Source organism: Puntigrus tetrazona, chromosome 10 (assembly GCF_018831695.1).
Source record: "Puntigrus tetrazona isolate hp1 chromosome 10, ASM1883169v1, whole genome shotgun sequence".
Classification (NCBI taxonomy): Eukaryota; Metazoa; Chordata; class Actinopteri; order Cypriniformes; family Cyprinidae; genus Puntigrus; species Puntigrus tetrazona.
This window is the reverse complement of record NC_056708.1, coordinates 3696900-3723651: the sequence shown is the minus strand read 5'-3', so window position 1 is coordinate 3723651 and position 26752 is coordinate 3696900. Positions and strand designations below refer to the sequence as shown.

Genomic DNA, 26752 nt, shown 5'->3' with positions numbered 1-26752 from the left:
TAAGCACAATCCTGTGCTGAAATTCAGGACCCGATTAAACGTTTTAATTATACTATAGAGATTTGTAAAATAGATTTCCATGACTTTTCAAAAACTCTCTGGGTTAATTTATTTTTTCAAAACTTTTTAAAATTCCATGACTATGAAAATAGCATTTATCGGAATTAATTATAGAGCGGGATGACGGTTAATGAAGCTGGGTTACTTCAAAAATATAATGAAGAGATATAATGTTCTAGTATCTAGGCTATTTTATTATTTAAAAGTCACAGGGAAGCACTGTGTGTGAGCACTGCAATCTGCGACCTCTGACCTGTGTGTGTGTGTGTGCGCATTAACATACAACAGTGATTAAACAGACTTGGAACTACCTGTGCATTAAACAGTTATTGCATACCTAGCAGCCAATCAGAACCAGCATTCGTGGTATAAATACTGAAATGCAAAACGCATCCAAAAATGTTCACAAACGAAGGTATGTTGAAGAACGTCGGTAACCAACCGGTTTCTGGTCCCCATTGACTTTCATAAGGAAACAAAAAGGAAGTCGATGGGTACCACTATCTGGTTACCAGCATTCCTGAAAATACAGTCTTTTGTGTTAAAAAGAAACATTCTTTCCTCCTCCTTTGCTGAGCCTGGAAGTATAAATCACCACCCACTTCTGCTGAATGGAAAATAACAGCTTAAAAATTCAGATTTTATTCAATAAAGAAATAACATTGGTTGCAGAATGCCAAGGATGATGTTCCTCATTTTTTGGGTGATATATTTCTTTAAACGTCTAACATGAGTCACTGCATTTGGACCGGGATGGGCATCATCTGGTCTTTATTACTACGGTAAAGCCTCCAACTGTGCTCAAAGAACACGGTGTGAGGCGGCTTATGTGTCTAGACCGGGCTAAAAGATCCATTTACAACTGCTTGACCACCGGTCTTCAGGTTTAAACGGCACCCTGAGAAGGTTTTAGAGGAGATGTGTGCGTTTGTGCTGATTTTAATCAGAGGGAAGGGAACTGTAAACATCACAACATCAAACACACGAGAGAGAAAGTGAGTGAGCTCAAAACATAAGCCATGAATGATTGCACCGGCCGAGAAATGAAACGCAGATGTCATTGTGTACACTTTCAATAAATAGAGGCACATCTAGTTTCACTGTCTGGGTTCCATTAAGGCTCAAACGTTTGAGGCCATCTAAATGATAAAATGACCAACATCACTCGGCTTTCGAGAAGGCTCTCATTAGCGGTGCTAGTGCTTCTACAGACAAGAACGATACCTCAAAATATACGAACTGTTTGAGAGGAGTAAACAAATGGTACAAGTGTCTGATTTAAATATGAATTGTAATTTATTCCTGTGATCAAAGCTGAGTTTTCAGCATCATCAATCCAGTCATCAGTTCGTTTGGATCGAGGTTTAACAGAAAAATCATTTAAATTATTATTTTTTTTAAGTTAAGTTTTGAATAAAGATCTCAATAAAAGCACGCATTTCATTAAATATAATTTTAGAATGCTAGCAAACCGGTTGAGCCAGATAATAATGACTTATTCGTGAACTTTAGGTATTTTCCTCCAAATGCAAACTCAGCTAAAACGTAGACCTCATCATCAAGGCAGCTTTCCGGTGATTCTTTTATCCAAATGGCTGCATGGGTTAACAAAAATGCCCATTAAAACTGGGTTAACATTAAAGGTTCTCTCCCTCTCTCTCTCCCTGATTCATTTGTGCATTTTTTTTTTTAAGTTGGTCTTTATCTTTCATCAAAATGCAATAACCTCTAAAATGACTTTACATTTCAGCACAAATCCCTCTAACATTTGATCCCACCCGGCTTTATTCTTTTATGAAACGCTCTTTTCACAACCCAGTCATGACATTAAGGTTTTACAACAATGAAACATAACACAAAAAAATCTTAATATAATAGCTCTAATTGTTTCCAATTGTTTCCCACCTAATAAGATGATATTGCTGAGATTTGACACACACACACACACACACACTTATTTATTCCTCGCTGGAAGCCTATTTGTCTCCGTCACAACCTGCTCCTTTTACGGTTATCATTGTAAAAGTTCCTTCTTTTCTGACTATTGAAAACAAACATATCCTACGGCCCAAACATCAGAGATTATGGTCTACGGTTTTGGAGCAGAGCTAATGCTTAAAGCTTACGTAAGTAACTCTTGGTCTGTTCATGAAACTCTGTTTTGTTGTGCAGTTCATTTAAAACGACCACAATTCTATTAAGAGTTTGAGCAAAAACGGCTCGAAAGGAAAAGGACAGCCAAGGGGTTTTTAGGGACAGACGGCAATCACGACGTGAGACTACAACAACTGCACAGGTTTCCGTTAAAGAGAAGCTAAAATGAGTCCAGAGTCCAAGAAGAAAATATACATCCCAATCCAAAAGAGGCAGGCGATGGCAGACCGTTACATACTTGTGGAAGTATGCGGTATTAAACATGAGGCAATGTCCTGTGACTGTTTATGAGGCAAATTAAAAACAGATTTCGGAGCGTTTCCTAGCGTATCATTAAAGAGCCCGGCATCTCAGCAGCTCCACATGAAACAGCAGTTTGCCGAAAACACGCTTCCAACTCTATCAGAGCAGGTATTAATCAAAATCAATGCTTTCAGACAACAGCGGGGGGGAAAGGTAGAAAGACTAAAACAATCACATCACTGTGCCACATATAAAAGCCCAACACTCTTCCTCAAACTTACTTGAGAAATGGGTTTATATCAGTTACATCAGCTGGAAAACATAGCCATTTCCCTCCAAGAATGTAAATGACACTGAAATGAATTGTTCTTTGATTTGTGCAATTTGCAGCTAATCAGTTTATAATGTCTACTAATTGACAGGATTTGAGGTTTCAAAATTTTAAACAGAAATGTAAATGATATTTTGTTTCACGTCAACATTTATACTTTCTGCTATAAATTCAGCCATTGTTTTAAAAAAAAAAAGTGTTGCTTAAACACCATTTTGGGGAGTGATATGGAAGCCTATTTCCTTTAAGAGCCAGAATTGTGACTATTTTTCTAAGAATCCCAATTTTTATATTTAGCAATTTTGAGACGGAAAAAAAAAAAAAGATGGCAATAAAAAAAAATTAAAAGTTTGAAATTTCTCAATTTCTGATTTTCTTTGCAATTCTCACCAAATCTAACAATACAGCTGCGAGAAAAAAAAAAAAGTAATTGCAACTTAATTCAATGGCAGAAATGGACTTCCACTGGGTATAATATCTCCGTGACAGTGCGGGTATTTTCCTTGTGCGTAATTTTCATATGCTACTGGAATTTGCATTTATCAAATATAAAACACTAAAAATAATTTAAAAAATAAAAAAAAATGAACCACACCGTGTACGCACCACCATATTCAAGCGTCTCCCGTCAGTGCGGATTACGAACCGAATGCATTTTGAATAAATTCCTTCCTGGCAGCGTGAAGCCAACAGAACATGCCTCTGGGTTATTAGTTTCTTGGCTTATCTTGCTGAGAGGCTCTGAGGATCAGTATCTGTCGGCTCCGTCAGCTGATGGAGTGCCGCGATCCGCGGTGAACACCTGCCGCCGCAGACGTGAATCAGGCCTCGCTGACGGATGGGTGATGAGCGCACAGATCTGTCGCTGGCTGACGGCCAGAACACATTTCATTTCTCCAGCAGCTTCGACGGCGAGCTTCTCTACAGATCCCCTGATTCATGAAGGCGTAAAGATCACAAACGATAACTATATCTGGACGGGCGAGCTAGGCGTTTGTTTCTTTTCCTGTGGGAGAGGTCGAGAGAAGAACGTTTCGCAAATTCCTTTTAGCATGCATGATCTAAAGGAATTACAAATGTCTTATTTAAGTGCCATACATAACAATAGATATTTTCTATTAAATGCGCACTGAAACATTGGTCTCCGGTTTTTGACCGCTTCAGCTATATGCAACTCATTGTTACGTCTTCAACATGATGGTTTATGATATAATTATGCAGGATTAGGGGCAAAATTAGATTTCACTTTACAGGAGTACTGGGTGCATTGGCAAAGGCCTCAATATACTTCAGACTAAATCTGGATAAAGTTGGGAGTTTGATTCAGTGGTTAACAACTTCGTAAAAAAGGAATCACTCACCCAAAAATAAAACATCTGATAAAAACCAAATCGCAATAATCCACACCACTCCGGTTCATCGGCTAACATTTTAAGAAATCATTAGTGTTTTTAACTCTTAAATATTCCAGAAACTCTTGTCGGGTTTGAATCAGGACAGAATCTGCACAGATCAAGCACCATTTACGAGCCAAAGCAGCCAAAACGGCTCTAAACAGATATGTGGGTGGATCTTGATGCGAGAGCCGACAGGAAAGTTTACTGGAAGAAGTACTGTACGCGCAGATTTTCACTTCTTCTTGAGACATTAACTGATGACGGGTGTCGAGGATTACTTGTGGATTAACTGATGGCACCCATCCACTGCAGAGACAGTGAAGCGATGCTACATTTCTCCTGATCTACATCTTGGATGAGCTGAGGACAAGAGATATTGTAATAGATTTTTTATTTTTAGATGAACTATTGCATTAAAAACAATCAAACTGCCATTGGTTCACGTAACAGATGGCAATGTTCTACCTTCTTAAAGATGAATTTTATTTTTGGTTCTGTACTACTTCAGTCTGTTGAGGTTAAAAAAAAAATCTATAAATTAAAAGGAGTATACCACCTCACAGAAGTTTTCTTTTTACTCCTCGAAAATAAAAATGGGGAACAAAAGCATGCCCATTCTTACAGTTTATGACTGTAAGTAAAAAAATTCATAGTTCAGGTTAGCTTTAGGAATGCTTTCCATAAATGTAAAAAATAGAGAGAAAATAAATATCCCAGATAGCAGTAACACTTTTTTTTTTTTTTTTAAATGTCTTGGTATGAACATTGAGTTCAACGGACGTTTGTTCAATGTCATATCCTAAAAGTCATCTTTATTCTACAATCTTACATTATCCATATTTGCAAGTTACACCCACAACCCTCCCTTTTGAGCACACAGCTTTCTGACCCTCTTTCTCTTTACCAACGCCTGCAAACATGGCCTGTAGGCACGCACGCACACACACACACACACACACACAGGCACACACACACAGCAAGGGTCATGCACAAACAAGTGCTGTTGATTAACATCTTACAAGGCACTAGATTAAAGGCAGTTTCTTACAGTTTCTGAAAACACATCAGCTAGAGGATCGGCCATTTCCTCATCTAAACACATCGAGTGATATTTATGGAGGCGCACAGCTGCTTTACCCTGCGCTTTGCCCAGCAGGATTCACACCTCACGAAATATATGTTTGTTCCATTCAAATTTGGACTAAATAAAACGCGCTGATGTTTTACAGGTACGGTTTCATTCCTCAGACTCAAATGTCCAAAGCCCTGACAGAAGTTCCTGCCAGAACTTGCACTTAAACAGTTACTGAGCGAAGTGGCTTAGAGCTCCACAGGAACTGAACGATCCTCTGTCATCGCTGAGGCTCTGATGCACTCCAAGAGGCTCAATAGCTGACGAATAACGTTTATGAACATTTCGATGCTACACTTTTTCTGAACAGCTAAACAAAAAGGGCCAATGGCAGCTCGGAGGCGTTTAACCCAGTAAAGCCTGACATATGAAATAACAGACGGAATATTATTTCATTTTTTGCCACTGAACAGGTTATGGAACCTTTATACATTTAAATTGCATGCGTTTTTAATATTATTTGATAGATGAAGCAGTTATGGCTCATGTGGTATAAGAACACTGAGCTCATACCGGAGCAGTAAAATTGATTAAAAGGCCCAAATTAAGCAAAAACTAATTTTACATGGTATTTAAATGGCAAAAAGTAAAATTCAAAAAGCTTGCAATGCAAATCAAATCTTCATAACAGTATAAATGAATACTTACACATGCATACACGTCAACTATAAATAAAGAATAAGGTGAGAAATCTTATACAACGAATTTGAGAAAACTCAAATCTCGCACAAAAAATAAGTTGGTTGCCTTACATTTTTTAATTCTCATTCCAAAAACTTATATTAAATGTGATATTCTTCGAGTGTAGATCTGTAGATTTTTTTCGCCACACCTGTTTGTTTGCATAAAGTTCAAATCCCCGGCATTGATCAATCCGAGTACGCTCCGGTTTTCTCAAAATGCATTTGGCTGAGCTAATAATAATAAAAAAAAAAACAGCTTAACGCTGCCATGTGAATACGACGTGTAAGCATGAATAAGCATTTCACTTTTTGTCTGATAGCTTATTTTTATCTGTCATGCAAAGTGGAAAAAAAAAATAACTCCAACATAAGCAGCAAAGTGGCACCAGAGACGGAGATGCAGGCCAATTTTCCAACAGAAGGCAACCGCATTAATGTCCTTCTCCTCCAAGGAGAGATTAGTGCTGAAGTACCGAGTCTCTGCTCAATGTTATAGTTTATTTCTGATCTAACTCTGGGTGGCCTCTGGAAAAATGTCACCTTGTTGGTGTAATGTGGCGTTTGGACGAATCGGGGTCCTTAAGCTGTCAAGGAAAATCATAGGTGTGGGAGTCACATTAAAGACGTCCAAAAACAGGCACTTAAAGAACAATTCCAGGACATGTTTGGCACACAGCAGAGAGGCTGTTTATCACACTGCTGAGCATATGCCTGACGCAAAATATGAGCAGATATATAGTCCACTGATGGCCACAAAAATCAAGGAATGGAACAAAATGGTGGAAAATTTATATAACAACCAAACTTTTTTTTTTTAAATGACAATGAGGCCATTATCTATGGAAGCCTGTTTCAGCCAGCAAATGTAATTGAGACTTTCTCTGTCATAATTCAGACTTTTTTCTTGTATGTCGGAACTGTGAGATACAAACTTAAATTTCTGAGAAAAAAAAAAAAGTCAGCAATTCGGAGTAAAAAATAGTAGTAAAGTAAAAAAAAAAAAAAAAAAAAAAAAAAAAAAGGTTTCTAAAACAATCCTGACTTTTTTCCTCAGTAGTGTAAGGTATAAAGTAAAAAAGTCAGATAAAAATTTGCAATTACCATTACTTTCATTCTGTGGTGGAAACAGGATTTTATAATTATTAGATCAAATTTTATAATTTTCAATCCAACCACTACACAGGTGATTATTTGTTCAAATGTTCTAAATATTGACTGGAGCTTTTTGTCTACATTGTAATAAAATTAATGCGATTTTAATAGTAAAAGACTATTAAAATGCTACAGTTAAAATCTGTTAAATGGGTAGCAAAGTTGTACTATACACACAATGAAAAACTGTATTGGACATTACACATAATTTTATGGTAGTGTACCAGCTTTAGCAGTAACAAAATGTCGCTACCATATTTGTAATGGTAAATTTCTGGTAACAGCTGCCGATTTTTACTGTAATTTTTTTTTTTTAGTTTACAGTGTAGGTAAGCACTTGCATACATAATAGGCTGCAAAACATCTGGTTTATTTTATGCCAAAAATGAGCAAAATTAGGAGAATAACAAACCGCTCGGTCGTAATTTCTTACACTTTTGATCAAAATGAAAAAATAAAAATAAATATTTTGTCTTAATGTGGTTAAATAATCAGTATCAAATAAATGGCTCAAGGGCAATTCTTTTTCCATTTTAATCAGGTCAGTGCTTAAAAAAAACCAAGCACTGCAGAGCGAGGAAGAAGAAAGAAGTAATATGTTAAAGATTACACAGGAAAAGCCATAAACATCTCGATCGTGTAAGTCACTGACCTGAATCAAAATATGAAACAGTGTTTTGTTTTCATGCTGCTGAGAGGGCCGACATGGAGCCAACCGTAAAGTCACGCTCTTAATGTACTAACGCATGAAACACCCATACAGCATGCAAGAGATATCGGTCACAGTTACAAAACAGTAATACATTTTATTGTATGATTCGGCAAAAACAAAAAAAAAGATATCACTTGCATTATTTTTCTATACTTTACACAATAAAAGTTTATACTGTTGCTCGATTATACTTCAAAGAACTTGATATAGTATTACATTATTGAGCAACCTATTGCATATAATCTTTCAACAAAAAAAAAATGGGGTTGATGTGTCTTATGTTCACCAATGCTTTGTTTTTCCAGGTAAAATGAGCCAAGAAAGAGATTGAACTCGGACTAAAAGTTACAAATTATTAAATGCAATAATAGAATTAGTTCAGTTAAGAAATGAACATTGGGCAGCAAAATGCTCATTGGGTGAGCAGAGTCAAAAAAAAAAAAAAAAACAGGTGGAGAGGAAAAGACACATTAACTGCAAGAAGAATTCAAAATTAATGTCAAGAATTAGGTGAGAAACCACCAGGAACCATTTAGTCTCCAGCTCCATCATTTTCCAGAACTGGAGTCTCCACAAGTGCCATGTTTCAGGCTCTCACAGATTTTGCTTGGGTCTAAAATTCTAAGAAAATGACCCTCTCTTAATAAGAGTAACATGCTGAAGTGTTGTGAAATCCATCGAGATTTTTCATAGGTTTTATGGACAGAGAGCTTGTGAATGACTTCTGAAGGAACAGCGTCGCATCCTCTTGAACCGCTGTGAAGAATTTATGTTCCACAATCTGGCAGTGTGTTTAAGGAGCTCGTATCAGTCGATCTCTGCGAGACAGACGTTTCAGGATAAGAGCTCCCCATACTTACTGCTAGATTCTGCGAGATAAATTCTTCAAACAGTGCTTTAAGAGGATGTGATGCTGTTCCTTCAAGCGTCACTCACAACTTATCTGTCCATAAAGCAGTCGTACTTACTCTGCTAAAATTCTATTTTTGCATTAGTATTACATTACTCTTGGGCATTTAATCATTTGTCCAATCTCTTTCTTGGCTCATTTTACCTGAAAAATCAAAACATGCATAATAATTTGGCACACCTGAATATAAGGAGGTTTTGGCTTTCAGCCTGGTAAAATGTTCTTGGAATAAATGTGACTAGAATTTCATTAATTCGGAACACAGCGTATGTGAAAATGTAATTGATTAACTGAAATCATTTTAATATGCTGATTCGCTGCTCAAGGGACATTTCTAAATTGTTATCAGTGTTCATGTTTCGTTTGAAACCATTGTATTTTTCAATTTTTCATGACTCCTTAAGGAGTAGAAATATATATATATATATATATATATATTATATATATATATATATATATATATATATATATATATATATATATATATATATATATATATATATATATATATATATATATATATATGTGTGTATGTGTGTGTCTTTACAGTCACTTTTGATCAATTTATGCATCCTTTATGGATAAAAGTATAACTAAACAAGCTCTGTAAGACAGCATTCATTTAATGTGATTATCAGTAAGCACTGCTTTATTACCAGCATCATTGCGCCATTAAATGCACCACTGAGATCTTCTTCCTGCATGGGCTTATGGTCCACAGCGGTGCCGTTTTCCTCCAAACTCCGCCTTCTTCACGAAGGACAGTGCTGGTGCCGAACTCTGTTGCTATGTTTTGATTAGAGATGCTTTGGATTAGGGATGCGAGGGTTCAATAATGTTACAAAAACATTTCCATTCCACGAGCACGACCACGGACCGCAGCGCTCTTAACTGGCTTGGCAGTCAGGGACGTATTTCCTCTTTCTGATGTCTCTTTCTACGGACAGCAGTGAAAGCGTTTTCATCTGCTGCGGCCGATGCTGCACCGAATCAGCTCCACCGCGTCAATCATCTGCTTTGCATTCATCAGTCCACCAAAACTCATTTCCATTTCGGTTTTCCACATTTGTTTCCATCTTGCAATTGCCTTTAAATGGCATTTTTAATACTAGCCTTGATCTGTCTGTTTTTACTGATCAGTTATATAAATATACAGAATAAAGCCTGGAAGTGCATGGTATCCTAACCAAAGCATATCAGCCATTTAATATTATTTAATTTAATACATTTAAAATAATAGATTTAGATGTATAGGTATGTTTCCTCATTTGTTCCTTTTTTTAATTAAAACATATCAAACAACAAATCATTAAAATACTGCTTTAACTTAAGTTTGGACTGCATTCAAAACTTCTGTAAGCTTTTTTATTAATACAAGGATGCATTTAAATAATCAAAACTGACAGTACATTTTACCTTGTTACGAAAAAAAAATGTGAACTTCCTGTTCATGAAAAAGCCTTCGTGAGTTTTGCACAACAGCAATAAAAGACACAAACACAATCAGCATATTAGAATAATTTCTGGAGGATCATGTGAAGCCGAAGACTGGAGTAATTACGCTGAAAATATAGCTTTGATCACAGGAATAAATCATATACATATTATAATAGGAGTTAATTCAATTGTAATGACTTTTTCAATATATTATTCCTGTAATATTCTGTAACGTATTTCACAAGGTTACAGAATGACTAACATCAAGGAGTACAACGTGGGTCATTTTCACACACTAATTGATGAGGTCTTTCCCATGGCTAAACGGGCTCTTTCCAAAAGTATTAAAGGATCAGCTGCCTTACCGCGCATTTTTTTTTTTTTTTGACGGTTGCTTTGAAGATTTTCCTCTTGCCCTGGTCAACTCTGGATTAACTGACTGAACTCTGGCTAACTCTACAATCACGTCCAGCTCATTTCACAGCTCAACAGCAGCTCTGCCCACAGGAGTCCACAGACAGTCATAAAACAGGATAACAGACCGTGCTTCTCTTTGTTTCAAAAATCAAGGCAAACCTGCTATCTCTGCTGGACAACCTAACTTTGAGTCAGGACTTTTCGGATGAAAGATCATCAAGGTATAGCAGGGTGGATCTCGTGAAAAGTTCAGGCCATTTATCATATCAAAAAAAAAGAAAAAAAAAAAAAAAAAAAAAAAAAAAAAAAAAATTATATATATAATATATATATATATATATATATATATATATATATATATATATATATATATATATATATATATATATATATATATATATATATATATATATATTTATTTATTTATTTATTTGTTGGGCCAGTTTGTATACATTTTGTTTGTTTTTAGCAGTTACACATTCCTACTCCTGAATTTTGTTTTTTACTCATTTTAAATTATATTATTTCTATTATTACTATTTGTAGTAGTAATATTTGTATTATTATTATTATTTTAAACAGTCACTAGATTCTCATTTTGTCATGATGCCAAAAATCTTTAAATAAAATTCATTTTAACGTGTTGTAATAAAATAACTAAAGTGGGAATGAATATTAATAAAGATTCAAAAAGTATATTTAAGAAAAATATGAAGTGTTTAGAAAACAATATTAAAACATTTTTAAACAAAAACTAAAAAAATTGTATGAAATTACAATAAAAATGAAAACGACAAAAATTAAAGTTATTAAAATATGAAAAAGTGAAAACTATAAAGAAGTGGCAGTGATACTAAAATAGCACTTCCTACAATTAATATTAACTGTTAAAGACCCCTTAAAAGAACTTTAAGGTCTGTGGAAAATTTAAGTGGATTTTTTTTTTACTTAACTTTTACTTTCATTTACAAAAATTGTGTTAATATAATATGTTTAAAAATACAAACAAATATTTTAATTATTTGCGTTTAATTTACTCCCCTCTTCAAATTTTAGCAAAGTGTTTCTTCGTGATATTTGGAGGGAGTTTGAAAATAGTTTAGAACCCCTGCCTTACACCAACCCCTTTTGTTTTATAATGATTAACACGTTCATTCAACGTTAACCTCCAAAAACTCGAAAGTGTAAATATGCAAAGGCCGAAAGGAGCAGGCATTAAGCTCAAAGGAGAAGGCATTACAGTGAAGGATCTGCAAATAAAGACCTGACTGTTTGAAAACACAAGCACACTACTCTGTCAAGGCTCTGCATTGTTTGAAGCTGATTCGGTTGTCTGTGGCTTCAGGGACTCTTATTAGCAAGTGAATCAATTAGCATGTCAATGGGCTTGCAGAAGATCTCCTGCACCTTTTTGATGGTTGAAAGTGTGAGTCAGAGGAGTTCGGCCTCCTGCTGACAGGCAGAAACACAGCCACCCCCATCAAGACAGAAAATGAGCAATGACGACAATCCAGGGTATGATAAAGACTCAACACAATGCGCTCCGTTAATCTGGTCTGCGGGCTGGTTTTAAAGAGGCTCTGGCCACCTCTTTAGCCGTTTAGGCTGGGAGACCAGCTAAAACCAGTTTAAACCAGCTGGGTTGGTTTGAACTATTTATTTAGCTAGTTTTCAGGAACATAATAGTTAAGGGAACATTATATTTGCTTAATATCCTAATGATTTTGGCAAAAAAAAGTAAATAATTTGGACAAACAATGTATAGTTGGCTATTGCTACCTGTATACCTGTGCTATGATACTTTTGCGCTCCAGGGGTCACACATTAAACCCAACTTCATCTGTATACATTACATTCACATACAGTCAACATACAGTATATACAATACAGCAAATCTCAACTGTCATCGATTGGTGATTTTTTATTAATATTCCGAAACTGTTTTTACGTTCTCATTTCAACGTTTTAGTCACTGTTGTTAAGTTTTGAGAAAGAAAAACTTTTTTCGATATTTTAAATTTTAGATAAAACTACAAAAACTTATGGCGCACACGCCCCCTTTTTCAAACGTTCCCATTCTGCGCCGTTCTCACAGAACGTGGCGGTTTAAAAACCCGTCTATTTAATAAATAAATACTTTTTTTTGTTTTAAACATCCGAATATCTCGTTTTTCCACTGTCCTACTTCTCGCATCTACACAGGCACAAAGCGCGTTCACGTCTGAGGTAAAAGTAGTTGTACTCAAAACGTGCAGAACAAAATTCGCACGACTGAAAACGCGAACCGGTCACGTGGTGCTGTGCGTGCAGGAACGCCTGATCGATAACGAGCTCGGCCCCTGCACTGCTCCAGGCCCACAATCTCAAAAGCAAAGTTTTAACGCGGGGTGATAAAGTTTGCAGGAGACACCAAGGAACGTCCCATCCCCCTTTAAACCCCAGCCAAATGGCCAAAAAAAAAGAGCGCAAATTCAAAACAGGAAATCTCAACATCTGTCACCTCCTCCCCGCAGGGAGGGAAATGAATTAACAAGAAATCACTCCCAAAAATATGCATCTGATTATCAACAGCCAGTTTCAACAAACAAACCCGACGGCTCCGGTGTAACGTTAACATCAATTGAACCTGACTTTTTTTTAAGTGTCACAAGCAGAAAACGGTGCTTATATCAAAGCGAAGCAATGGTGCATTACATTCAATTACAATGTATTCAATTGCGGAGCACAAAATATGACCAAAGGCATATTCTTGCGATAATAAATCATGTTTTCAAGCAGGCGGAACTGGAATGCAACATTTAGGCGTCTTCAATTTCTTAAACCTGACTTTAATGAAGCATTTCTTTGCTTGGAGGTTTGAAATTAACTTAGTGTGTAAACTTCATGAAAAGAGTGTTGTGAAGGGGGGAAAAAAACGCTTTCCCATAGATTTAAAAAAATAATAATAATAATTTCTCCAAGCACAAAAAAACACAACCACGTTTTAAAAAGCTAGTAATAACCGTAGGAAAGTCTTACCTGTGTGTGTGAATGTTGTGAGGAGGATGGATATGAGCAACAGATGAGTTCTGCTTGTAATCCTCAGTGTGTACATCCTTACTGGGAACGCTCCTCTGATGCGGCTGGATTTTGGGAATCTGTGCGTTTAAACTTCCAGACCGCTCCACAAGTGATAAGCAAGTTTGCGCGTGCGAACAAAGCGCGTTTTGTCTCAAGTGTGCAGTGAATTAAACTCTTTTTGACGGTTCGTTTGCAAAAGAATAACGCGTTTCATCCCGCTCAATCGAAAGGTGTTCGTCGACCGCCGTTGATCCCGTTCAAGTGTCCCGAAGTCTCCTAATAGAAAAGCGAACGAGTAACTCCGGCTCCTCGTGACGTAGGACGGACCCGTCGAATCCTACTACGGCAAAGGCGCAGCTCATTAATATTCATTAGGCTCAATCAGCAGCTCCGCTCGATTTGCTGGAACGCCAACGTTGATTGGCTAATGAATATTAAAGAGGTCACGTGTCACGAAGCTCCGAGGAGGTTAACCGGGAATTTCTAGCCATAGTAGGATTAGAGAATTGGAAATGGGATTAGAAGTTTGATAACCTTGAAAAAACACGACACCTAGTGGTTAAAAAAATTATAAAAAAGTATTTTGTATTAAAAAAAATTCTGGGATGCATTTATATTTCAAACGAATGCTGTTTTTTTTTTTTTTTTTTTTAGTGTTTTGTTAATTGCATCCAAAATAATTTTTTTTATTAATTAAGGAATCCAGAAAAAAAACTGTACGCAATTTTAAGCAGTGCAAATGTTTTGGCATTGATATTAAAACGTGTGAATAAAATCAAGAAAATAAGTATTCAATAAAATCTGTTAAAATTCATAAAATCCAGTTCTTAAAAAAAGAGGTTTCATGCTTGTTTTCAATGTTTCAATGTAAAGTGTGACATATAATTAAAGAAAATGTATTATCTATTTTTAAGGAAGCTTTTGACAACAAGTACATAAGTGCTGTCAAATGACTACTCGACACTACGTGATTGTATCCAAAATAAAATTTTTAGTTTACAACATACATCTGTGTACACACACATACAGTAAATGTTTTGAAAATATTTACATGCATATACTTATATTTTATATTATATAAATATATTTTACATTTAAACATACTATTCATGAATACTTGCATGCATTTGTGTTTATATATACACAATAAATATACGCAATATACACACATTGTGTAAACAAAAGCCTTTATTTTGGATGTGATTAATCGTTCGACAGCACTAAAATAAAATAAGTGTTTTGGTGAACATCATGCTTGCTATACAAGGATTTTATATGGCACATTTAATGGAGAAAAAAAATTGTCTTGAGAAAACTTGTGATGAGATCTTAAAGGTATACTGGTTACTTACATAAGATGCATATATATATTTGTTGCTGGGATAAATGATTGAGAAGTAATCAAATAAACAAAGCTAAAATTTTAAAAGCTTGATGATATTTGAGTTTCACATGATTTAAAACAAAAATAATGTCCGGATAATTAAGTAAAGCTAAAGCGCTTCTGTCCAGTACGTGTTTATCTTGAAATATGGCCAACAATTAGTTATTCTCATTTATTTACTTTTAAAAAAGGCATTGTAGGTTTCGAATATGATTCGTTAAGGAAAGTTTTGATTGGAAATGAAAAAGATAACACAAGAACACTATTTAAAGGCTGAAAGGTCTTTTATTCTTGAAATTGATTTAAAAAAAAAAAAATTACAATTTGACAAAAATGACAGATTCAAAACCAGACCGAATTCAACACTCCTGACCCAGTGCATTCACAGTGCACGAGTTACCAAAACAGTCAAAATAACCGCATTATTCAGAATATATGAATCACAAACAAACTCATATACAGTGCATAAAGACTGTGAAACGATTTTCAAGTGTAAAGAAGCAACTCTTTGGTCAAAGGTAACAAAGGAATGTAAATATTAGTGTATATAAAAATTACTTTTTATAAAATAATTCTTTTTTTTTTTTTTAAATGGCATATTTATTGTTGATTAGTCAAGATCTCCCATCATTATCCGAGACATAAATAGGTTTGATGGTGCACACCGACTCCAAGCAGCGGGAAGAACCAGCGCTGCGTTTATTTCAATGTGAAATGAAGACTAAAGTAATCAACATTATCTGTACAGCAGGTATGGACAACATAAATACAATACAAACAGGTTCAATCGGTGTATCCATCCATTCGAGGTCTTCAGGGTCAAAGGTCATCGAACCATCAGGCGCAATGGCTCTCACGTCACGTCTGATCTCACGTTTAATGCTTTGTGCTCGTCATATCAGGATCTTCGCTGCTGCTTCTCGAATGCACTGCGCTGCTTTCTCCATCTCGTCCTGCGTCTGCTCGACGGTCACCACGATTCTGATGCTGAGGACACAAACCCAAAAAAATCAGCCTTACAGCTAAGCGTGATTTCATTGATTTCGTATTAATAAAACAGCTCAAAGCTAAACACCTTGGAGGTGGAAGGAAACGCTCTTCTTTGTCCAGGTATCGAGCCAAAGTGAGTGCGATCCGTCTTTCCAAACTCTACGGAAATGGCCAAAAACACGAGATTATTTTTTAAAGCACATGCATTCACAATTGCCTTTAAGATATTTCTCTACCAAAAAAAAGCATAACATTTTCATAACATTTGAAGCGATTAAAATGGTAAAAACTTTCTCTGGTTATATAGTTCATTAATTGCAATTAAAATTAAAAACTGGCAATTCCAACTCTAAATTGTGACGAGCCATGCTTAAAAATTGTTGTAAACATTCAATATTGAACAGTTAAGTTCTTGGCACGCATAAGCAGCCTACAATCAAACTAGTTCTTCTATTCTATTTATTCATAAAAAAAGTAATGTAATTATTATTGAATACTGGAGCATCATGTATTCAATTCAACATTGCACCGTGACCCGGTTTCGTATAACAGAATGAGGCAGAAATGCAAATGTCAAATAGCATTATTAATTTATTTTATTCTAACCCAAGATGGCTTGCAAAACACAGATAAACCATATTAGTGATTTCTAGGAATGTCATCAGCGATGCATATGCCCTGTTTTGTGTGATCTGCTTTTGTAACATACGTAATCGACAATTGCTCGGAGCAGCTTCAGGTCATTTGTTCTGGATCCAGTGCTGTTTTCCAGCTGCAGGTGAAGAGCAGGAGCTAAAGGCTCCCCGACGACCTTCAGCCCTGGAGTCCTGCAGAAAAATCACCAGGGATATCATCAACAACGTCCACAAAAAACACGAGCAGCCCACTGATGTATGAGGTCAGGAATGACTTCTAATTCACGGGCACAAGACATCTGCCATTTAGATTACTATTGCTCTTGATCATTTGCATAACGCTGATTTTATAGATTGTTTCGTTTTTTTCTTTTTCATGAAATAAAAGATAAAATGGACTTGCCCCTGTAGTGCTTTGTGGACATGTTTGCACTTATCCTGTAACACCCTGAAAAGGCCTGAAAATGAAAAGAAATGAAGCAATTAATGTGATATTTTGCCCAAAACATGCTCTACACAAGAAAGTGAATGCATGTTAATTCAACTAAATTTTCGTCCTGTTGCATTCAAAAGTAAACAAAGGGAATCTGCAAAGTGCCGCAGCGTCAACCAGCATCATCATCATCGATCTGAATATTACATGATTTCATGGCACAGACGTTTTGAGAAAATCCCACGACACTCTTCAGTACTGAGGTCTGTTTCTCTGGTTTAAGGTCACAGTAATGCAAGAATGCACATCATGTACACTGAGACAGCACACTTGCAGTTTATCATTCTGTTTTTGTTTGCATACGAGTATGTTTTGGGCTTAAAAACATGTAACGGGGATCTACAGATCAAGACTGAGCGGATAATGAGCTGTTGTTGGCATGAGTGAGACTGGTCTCGATCCACACACTCTAATGTGACGTGTTTATGTCAGCTGACCTCCAATCGATTCCCACTGAGAGAGCCATCAGAGCCAAATCACAACCAGGGGTGCTATACGTTTTCTATTTTAAAAACTTTTTAAAATAGCTTTTTTAAAATAACTTTAAACCAGGCTCAAATATCCAAAATCTCAGATCACATAAAAATAATAAGAATAAAAATACACACAAGAATTTTTTTTGTGCCCTTGGGAAATTATTGATGTTTTTTTCCATGCTTACACAATACAATTTCTAGTTTTATATAATCTATTTCCTTTGTGCATCACTATGAATAAAACAAGAGCACATGAATTAACAGATCTACATGCTCAAAATGTGGCTTTTCTTATTGTACTGTATTGTATTAGTAATACTAATATGCCCAATTTAAAAAAGTACCCTAAATTAGCCAAGTTCAAGGGTCTATATAATAAATAAAAATAAAAAAAAAAGCCAAGTTTCAAATGTGACTTTTATTAGGGCAGTATGCAATATTTTAAAGGCCTTGCGTCTCTTTAACGGATACAAAAGCTGATTTTAGCCTAATCAAAAAGTGTATATTTGCCATCACTAAACAGCTACCATGAAATCTGACTTTTTAAACAACACATTTATTTTCATTAAATCCTTATGTTCTATAAACTAAACGGGGGGGCCAAAGTCTGGAAACTGAAATATTTTTCCATACTTCTCCAGACCTGGAAAATCCAAATCTGTATTTTTACAAATCAAGTAGGAACCCTTCATAGCATGCATTCATGTCACACTAATAAGCTCAGAGACAAACAGTGGATTCTAAAAGTGACTAATAATAATAATAATAGTAATACTGGCGTAGCATATATGGTTAAAAATAATGCCCCTTTTCTATCAAAAAGTATGTTTGAGTGTCGCTGCATATGGTTTGGATCAACTGATCACCAGAGGGTCTCTTTAAAATCCAGCCAATTCAGTTCATGGAAACACTTAGCCAGAAAAAGAAACGCCCAGTCATCTTAGATCACATAATTCAATATATGAGGAGGTAGCTTTATCAAGTGAAAAAGGTAATAATTTACTAAACACCTGCAAAACATAAAACCATGCATTTGCTTTTGTTAATGTAAATGTTACCTAGATCTTCTTCCATGATGTTGAGGGCTTCGATAGCAGCAGCAGCCAGCATAGGTGGAAGAGACGCTGAGAAACAGTAACCCTGACCTGACAGACGCTGACGACATGACAAAACATCCATAATCAATCACTAATTCACACATTAACGCTAATTTTTTAGTGCCATATTTATGAAAACAGAAAATCTTTGTTAAAAAGGCGAGCAGTGAAGGATCATTCTAGGCTATACAACATGGATTTAAATAAAGCTTTGTGGCCTACAATGATTCAGATATGAGTTAGGAGAAAAAAACCTAATCTTTTTCTATTCTTTCAGTTTTTTATCTTGCTACGTGTACTGCACTAATCTAACTGAGACTTCTTACAGCACTTGCACTTGGTCTCTTGTTGATTTTGATTGCTTCCATTGTCTTCAGTTGTAAGTGACTTTGGATGAAAGCATCTGCCAAACGACTGAATGTAAAATGTAACTTTACAAATGATGCAAGCGACCGAGTAAAATATAAACAAGATAAGTTTTAATCTCGCAACCCAATTTGTTATTTATTTTTTGGAATGATAAAGATGCAGTTATAAAGTGATGCATTTTAAATGTGCTTGTAACTTTCCATGCGCAGTCCAACAATAAATTCATTAAAACCAGCAATATCCATTATACGATCATAAACTACTGGATCTGTGTAACACTTGTTATTTAATCATCTTTGGGCGAAAACAAATTAGTACTAATGGTCAAATCTTTACCAAAATTGGACTAATGTGGAGGTTATCGCATTAAGTTATTGATTTTTGAGTCTTAAGGGCCATTTTTCCAAGTAACTAGACTGTGTCAATACCAAACAAGAAATATGGCCATTAATTCACTGGCATATTAAAATTGTTCTTTATGATGATATAAAAAAATTAAATGTTTTTATTTTAATATTATATTTTACTTAAAGTTTCGTAATTGCTGCTGCTTATTATGCATTTCAAGACTAAAACGTGTCATTTGTCGTGTTTGTAACTTTTCTAGAGCAACTGTTTTCTCTTCAGTGAAAGTGACCGTGTGAAAATCTGCACATGCCGCTCAGATCATTGACGCTCCATATGCGTTTAAATAGAGCGTGTGGATTCACTTCCTTCGCATCGTTAAAGGGAAGAACGGATCTGATACGATCCGTGTGATTCACAAGCGAACTTAAGCGAAAGTCAAACAGGCAAAGAAAGGAATAAATCACTTGTCACAGGACTTCGGGTGTCAAAAAAATGCATGTGTCCGATCAGAGCATTCCTTTCGATTACCAAACGCTTAGATAGTCCGAAGAAACTGTTATTTAACAGGCATGAATACTAAAGCAAGATCTTCTGTTTTTCAAGGGATCTGGATCGTATTTCAGTGACTATAGGTTACATGAGGATAATTGTGGTCTTATGTCAGATTTAGAAAACGCATATGTGTATAATTACCGTTTTATCTTCAGAATATAGAAACCACGTGTATAGAAATATACATCAAAGGAAACTTCTTTTGATCATTTATACAATAACCAGAAAGTCAAACCTTTTGAGTACCGCATGTCAAACATACACTGACTAATAAAATCCTTTGCTTACGGAATACAAAGACAAACCCAACACCAAGTATTAAGTTTAAAGAATATTTTAGGTTATTTTGGGTTCCCAGTATTTGCTGTAAACACATCCCCTATTCACAGATGTACGTACAGAGAGTCAAAATGATCGTCTGGAAAAATGAACGGCAAGCCTCAGGTGATATAAATAAAAATTAGGCTAGAGCTGGGATTTGTGCTTTCTGGCTTCCATTCAAAGTCAGATGCAGGATATTCCTATGTAATCTCTGACTTCAGACTATAAAATCGTTCCAATGCCCTGCGCTAAGATGAAGCAGTCTTGAATGGAAAGCTGTAGCAGACACTCTGTCATTTTAGAAAGTATGCAGATCGGTTATTGCTAATCATACCTGATGATCGATAACGAATGATCGCCCACAGCAGAAACCTCCGATGGACGCCAGCGCATTCTCCATGTTGGCGCTGATGAGGTCAATATCATCAATCTGAAATTAAAACACGCATGTAGGTTTTGCCGATTGGTTATTTTACACCCGAGTTCCTGAAACTGTAGAGAAGTTTATACGACATACGTTGACCCCAAAATGCTCCGTGACTCCTCTTCCATGTTCTCCAAGCACTCCGAATGACATGCTCTCCTCTAGAAAGATTCGCACTTTATATTTGTACTTCAGTTTTACCTGAAAAAAAAGACCAGTCCATGTGGAATATTTACAATATAGAAATAGGAGTACTTCAAACGTGTGTGTGTGTGTGTGTGTGTGTGTGTGTGTGTGTGTGTATAAAAGCTTATATATATATATATATATATAGCTTTTCATGTTTTACAAGAAAACATAGTACTTTCTCTTTTCACTTTTAAAGGAACAATTTAACCAAAAAGTAAAATTCTGTCACCGTTTACTCATCTTTATGTCATTACATTAGACTTTCATTTATCTTTAAACTCCTATATACATGTGACTAAAATGTAAATCTGTGAATGTGTCTCTTCAGAAGACATTTATTAAATAGCTAAATTCATATGGATTTATTTAAATCTCTTAATGAATGTTTTGAAGCGTCAGAGTTTTGGGTGAATAGATTTTTAATGGAGGAACAGAAATGGAAGAAAAAAATAAATAAAATTGCGTTATAAAGATGAACAAAAGTATAACGGGTTTGAAACAACATGAGGGTAGCATAATTTTCTTTTTGGGTGAACTAAATCAATGTGTCTCTTGGAAATTACAATTTGTGAGAGAAACTTGTTTCAAAGTCAATCCAGCACCATTTTATTATTTTTTTAGTGTATTAATGAAGCTTTCCTTAGCAAACTGATGACAAACAGAGCTTTGAGAAAGGATTTTTTTTTTCCTTTCATATTTTGATGTTTCAGCTTATACACTATACCATATGTGACTCTGGACCACAAAACCAGTAATAAGTTTAAATACTTAATGTGTGTTTAAGTAAAATAAGTAAACTCTTTTTCTTTTTATATATATATATATATATATATATATATATATATATATATATATATATATATATATATATATATATATATATATATATATATATATATATATATTCAAAATACAAATAAAGCACCTTTAAAGTTATCTAAATGCACTTATCCACACATACCACTAATCAAAAATTAAGGTTTTATATATTTACGATGGTAAATTTACATATATTTTTAATGAATAAGAATTTTGACCCATACAATGTATAATTGGCTATTGTTACAAACACACTTGTGCTACTTATGACTGCTGTTGAGCTCCAGGGTCACATAAAGCAAAAAAAAAACTGACTTGTCATAATTTAGCAAATTTATTAAAAAGGAAACATTTTTAAAAAGCTCTCTTACCAGTTCAGGCAGTGGACAGAGATCTGCAGTGTTGATATAGAGTCCCTCAACGACAATGAACCGCCGGATTACTTTTCGCCTTACGTGGATTCTTAAGAAAAGCACAAAAACAATAGGAATTAATAAACAAGCGTGTATACCTGCATACGGAAACATCATACATCAAATGCTATAGACTGCTAGAGACTTTTGAGAGGCTGTTAGCATAAATAAATCATGTAAATGTAAATCCTACTGCACTTTATTCGTCTGTAAGTATGCATAATTTAATTTACTATAGTAAGTAAATGTAAGATGTAAGAAGGACACTGTAAAATTAAGTGCTACCCTAAAAGTCAAGTTAGTATTATTTATATACTGCATAATATGTTTCCATGGAGTACTCAAAATTAAATATCAGTTATTAATTTACGTAATTATTTATGACTTTAATTATTTAACAATTTATTTATAATTTATTTAATTTAAAATCTTGATGACTCTGAATCTGCCTTCAGTGTCAGCTGGTCAAATCCCCTCCTCACCTTCTGATCTTCAATCTCCTGCTCCTTCAGGAGGCGCTCAAGATCCTCCATATCGTTGTGTTTGAAGTATTTGATGAAGCTGCGTGAAGCCTGCAAGCCTTTCTGAATGGAGAAACACGCCGCCTCGTCGCTGAGAAAGCAAGAGTGACAGACACATCAGGGCTTCTTCATCTGCTGGAGGAGGCAGCGTTCTGTGAAAAGGCTGCTGGGGTTTAGCAGGATCTTACACAAAGATGATGTCTCCTCTCTTGGAGTATGCTGGAATGGCACTGGCGATGGTGGCGAAGCCGTACGAGTAGATAATGGCTTCCTCTGTTCTCATGAACTTCGCCAATCGCTCCTCCAACTCCAGATGAACATCTGTGAAACATTTCAGTGCTGTAAACTCAGCAGTAACACGTGACGGACAAACACTTCAGATGATAAATCTACAAACCGAAGGTCCCATAGAAGCCTCTTGGTCCACATGTTCCCACACCGTATTTTTTTAGCGACGACAATGCCTTCAACTGAAAACAAATGAACAGCACTGTAAGACTCTGGGGGTTAATGCTTTTGTTAATGTGCGGAAAGATTTTAAAACATAACAAACGTTATTCACCATTGACATGCCTTATTGAGTTAATCACAACTATTGAGTTAATCACAATTTTATATATAACTTTTTTCTTTAATATATATATGCGAATGCATGTGTTTGTTTATATATATATATATATATATATATATATATATATATATATATATATATACACGTATACATAGTTATAGTTATTATGTAGACATAAAAATTTTTTTTTAGATGCGATAACTTACCATCAGTAAGTTAAATATAAATATCTGCCATTCATAGTTTAAATATTTATTAAAAAAAAATTTTTTTTTAACATTGATAATAATTAGAAATATATAATTGAACAGCAAATCATAACACATTAGACTGATTTCTTAAGGATCATGTGAATCAATGATGCTAAAATTCTATAAAATTACATAATAACAGATTTAGTTATTTTTAACTGTAACCACACTTCAGTTTCACTGTTTTTAATCTAATAACTGCAGCCTTGGCACATGCATTTAAAAAACATTAAAAAGTCTTACAGCTGCTAAGCATAAGTACCATTTAAATGACGCCTTCCAAATCAAATCCAGCACTGATATTTTTATTCATCAAGCTGTATTTAGCATTAAAGAGCAAACAGCACATTACAATGAGGAGCAGCTGTGATGTGAGTAAACTGCGAATGGAAAAGGGCTCATAATGCTACAAACCTTTACGCGCTCGTTGTCGAGCAGACCCAGGAAGTTAAATGAGGCAAAGTTAATGCACTCTTTCCCATTTACAATGATTTTGTGGCTTGGAGGCCTGTAAAAAAACAAAAAAAACAGGCCCTTCAGTCAGCACACAGTGATTATTATACCACACTCAGCAGACAGAACTGTGAAAGATGCACAAGGATTCAAATGAGAGAATTATTCAAAAATGTCTCCGCTCGCTGAAGACGTACCCAGTGACTACATCATAATTAAGGGAAGGGTGGTCTTTAGATACGGGGGGAACCAGCGGCTCAGGCTGCCACTCCTCAATCAACTCCTCTTTCTCCTGAAATACACAGAAATTTTACGGGAGTTATATTACTGAACCTGAACTAACAATCTGTTGATTTCAACATCTGCTGATACATTATTTTAATAAAAAGTTGGATCTGTTGACTTATTTAATTGTTTTATTTCAACATAATCTAATACCAACTGACAATCAACAGTAATATTTGAACATTTTGTAATATTTTTATTATGTTAAAATAGATGGCAACCCTTTACAATTAGGTGTATACAATTAGTTAATGTATTAGTTAACATTAGTTAGAATTTATTAGTCAATAAAAATGCTGTCATTCATTGTTTGTTTGTTAGTTCACCCATGCATTAACTAATGTAAACAAACAAAACTTAATTTTCAAAATGCATTAGCAAATGCTGAAATTAAAATTCATTTTAATAAATGCTGTAGAAGTACTGTTCATTCATAGTTCATGTAACGTCATAAACATCACTTAATAGTGTTATTAACTTTTATTAATTTCTACATTGTTGGTAGATATCATTTTCTCTTTGGTATCGATCTAGTGCAGATTTTTGTTTGGATGAATTATCGATTAAAGTTCTGTAGTGCTAACAGCAAATGCATAATTCACATTAATATTTAAAAGATAAACATACAGCATTTTATTAACGATAATGAAAAAAGCCCCACAGGTCTTGACAGTTTGTTGCTTTACTTGGATAGAAAATGTGTAGAATAGGACACACAAATTCAGTTTTTATTTATAAAAGTATCTTAAAAAACATGCATCACCGTTTCCACAAATATGTGTAATAATAATTGAGGAGAAAATCAGCATATTAGAATGATGTCTGAAGTATGGAGCCTTGGTAAACAAAAGACACTTTTAAACTTACAAACACCCAACTTTTGAACAGTGGTTGCTTCAATCAACAAACACACATATATTACAAAATGAACTAGATCATAAATAAGTGATATGTAATGTGCATAATGGGTTCCTCACCTTTTCTGTGAGGTCTGATCTTTCCTGAAGTTTATATGTTTTGGAAAACAGCAGTCTGATAATCCATAAAATGAGGATACCTTCTAAAATCAAATGATATGCTGGTGCCTAGAAGAAAAAAATAACAAGAACAAAAACAGCAACGGTTCAATAAATGAACTTCAGATTCATTCTACATGAACATTTTTAACTGTGAGACGTATTGTAGAGGAAACACATTTTATCCCTTGGTTTCTGGTGCTCACTTCTCCAATACATCTTTACTCTGCCACAAACAAAATAATATATGCCTTTTAAAGGGAAAAATACATTTTACAGGGTTGTTGACAGTTTAATCACGGATCATAAGACAGAAAAAAATATAAATGGAGCTACAGCATTGAGAATAAACAGCACACTGCCCATAAATACAATTTAATCCATTCACACAAAATACTATTAGAGCTGTGGTAACTACAATGACTGGGAATTAGCCACAAAATGAAACACAGTTCTCTAAAGCTTACATTTTTAAGTAGAACTCTTACAATCACTGGGGCTGATGGAGTAAATGTATATTTCTGTGAGTAAGTGTCACCTGTCTGACTGACTCTCGTTTAATACTGTTCCCTGCGCTTCCTGGAGTTACATTATGACAATACTTACGATTACACGTGGAACAAAGCCAAAAACATTCACAGAGCGAGGAGCTGTTTAAATGAATACATTCGACAGAGCCTGTCGATATTTCCACTGACTGAAAAATAAAAAAAACAAAACAAGAAAGTTGTAGTTACCTCGTAAAAAGCTTGCACCATCTCTACCAACACCCACTGTTGCCCCGACGCCATTTTGACTGAGTCACGTGACCGCGCGCGCGCGCGCGCGTGCCTTCCTGATTAATCCGAGGCGCCACCGCGTGGAAGATTAGCGTCAGCGCAATCTTCGTGCGCGCGTTTTTCCCCCCATTAGGGCAGATAAATGTGTTTAGATAAATAAATAAAAATTGAGACTTCGTTAAATTTCACTTTCTGTGTGAGTCTGACATACACTAACGTTTGTCACCCAGCCAGACCACAAAGCCAGACGCCATTTTGAGGTATGGTTGGCAATTTCTATGTACCTGTGCTACTTTATGTGTAATTAATAACGCAATGACAGTGCGAATAAAAATGTCTCACATGTCCAGTTTTCATATTTCCCGCCCGTTTTATTTCAGCTAGTGGCACAGAATGAAAAAGGAGATAACTGTGTCAGATGACAGTCTGCACATGATGGCTGAGCTTGTAAACATACGGGCTAATGTCATTTATACTGCTTTGTTTCTGTTGGGTCAGTGTGTCATGAGTTCATTATTTAACCTCAGGCCAAAAACACAGGGATCATTACGTTCCCCGGCCAGCTGTTTAAACTATTTACCAGAGAATCCTGACAAAATGTATCACAGTTTCCACAAAAACATGAAGCAGCACTGCATGCTTATAATAAACACTGATAATAATAATACATGTTTCTAG

At 35.3% G+C, this 26752-nt stretch overlaps 2 protein-coding genes across 2 annotated transcripts in view; both read right to left on the bottom strand.

The window, feature by feature from the left end:
• Nucleotides 1-13986, bottom strand: part of ror2 (receptor tyrosine kinase-like orphan receptor 2) — a 58008-nt gene extending 44022 nt beyond the window's left edge. The window contains exon 1 of the mRNA XM_043250336.1: nt 13647-13986. Coding sequence (XP_043106271.1) covers nt 13647-13722 — 76 coding nt within the window. The 5' untranslated portion in view covers nt 13723-13986. The remainder of the gene's footprint in view (nt 1-13646) is intronic.
• Nucleotides 13987-15337: 1351 nt separating this feature from the next.
• Nucleotides 15338-26111, bottom strand: sptlc1 (serine palmitoyltransferase, long chain base subunit 1). Its single transcript, XM_043251083.1, is given in 16 exon segments — nt 15338-16059; nt 16148-16221; nt 16772-16889; nt 17101-17155; nt 18725-18821; nt 20688-20783; nt 20871-20978; nt 22157-22231; nt 22233-22247; nt 22681-22810; nt 22908-23040; nt 23117-23189; nt 23956-24049; nt 24192-24286; nt 25257-25364; nt 26033-26111. Coding segments are annotated over 16 exon segments (1419 nt in total). The 5' UTR covers nt 26087-26111; the 3' UTR covers nt 15338-15965.
• Between the last annotated feature and the right edge of the window lie 641 nt (nt 26112-26752).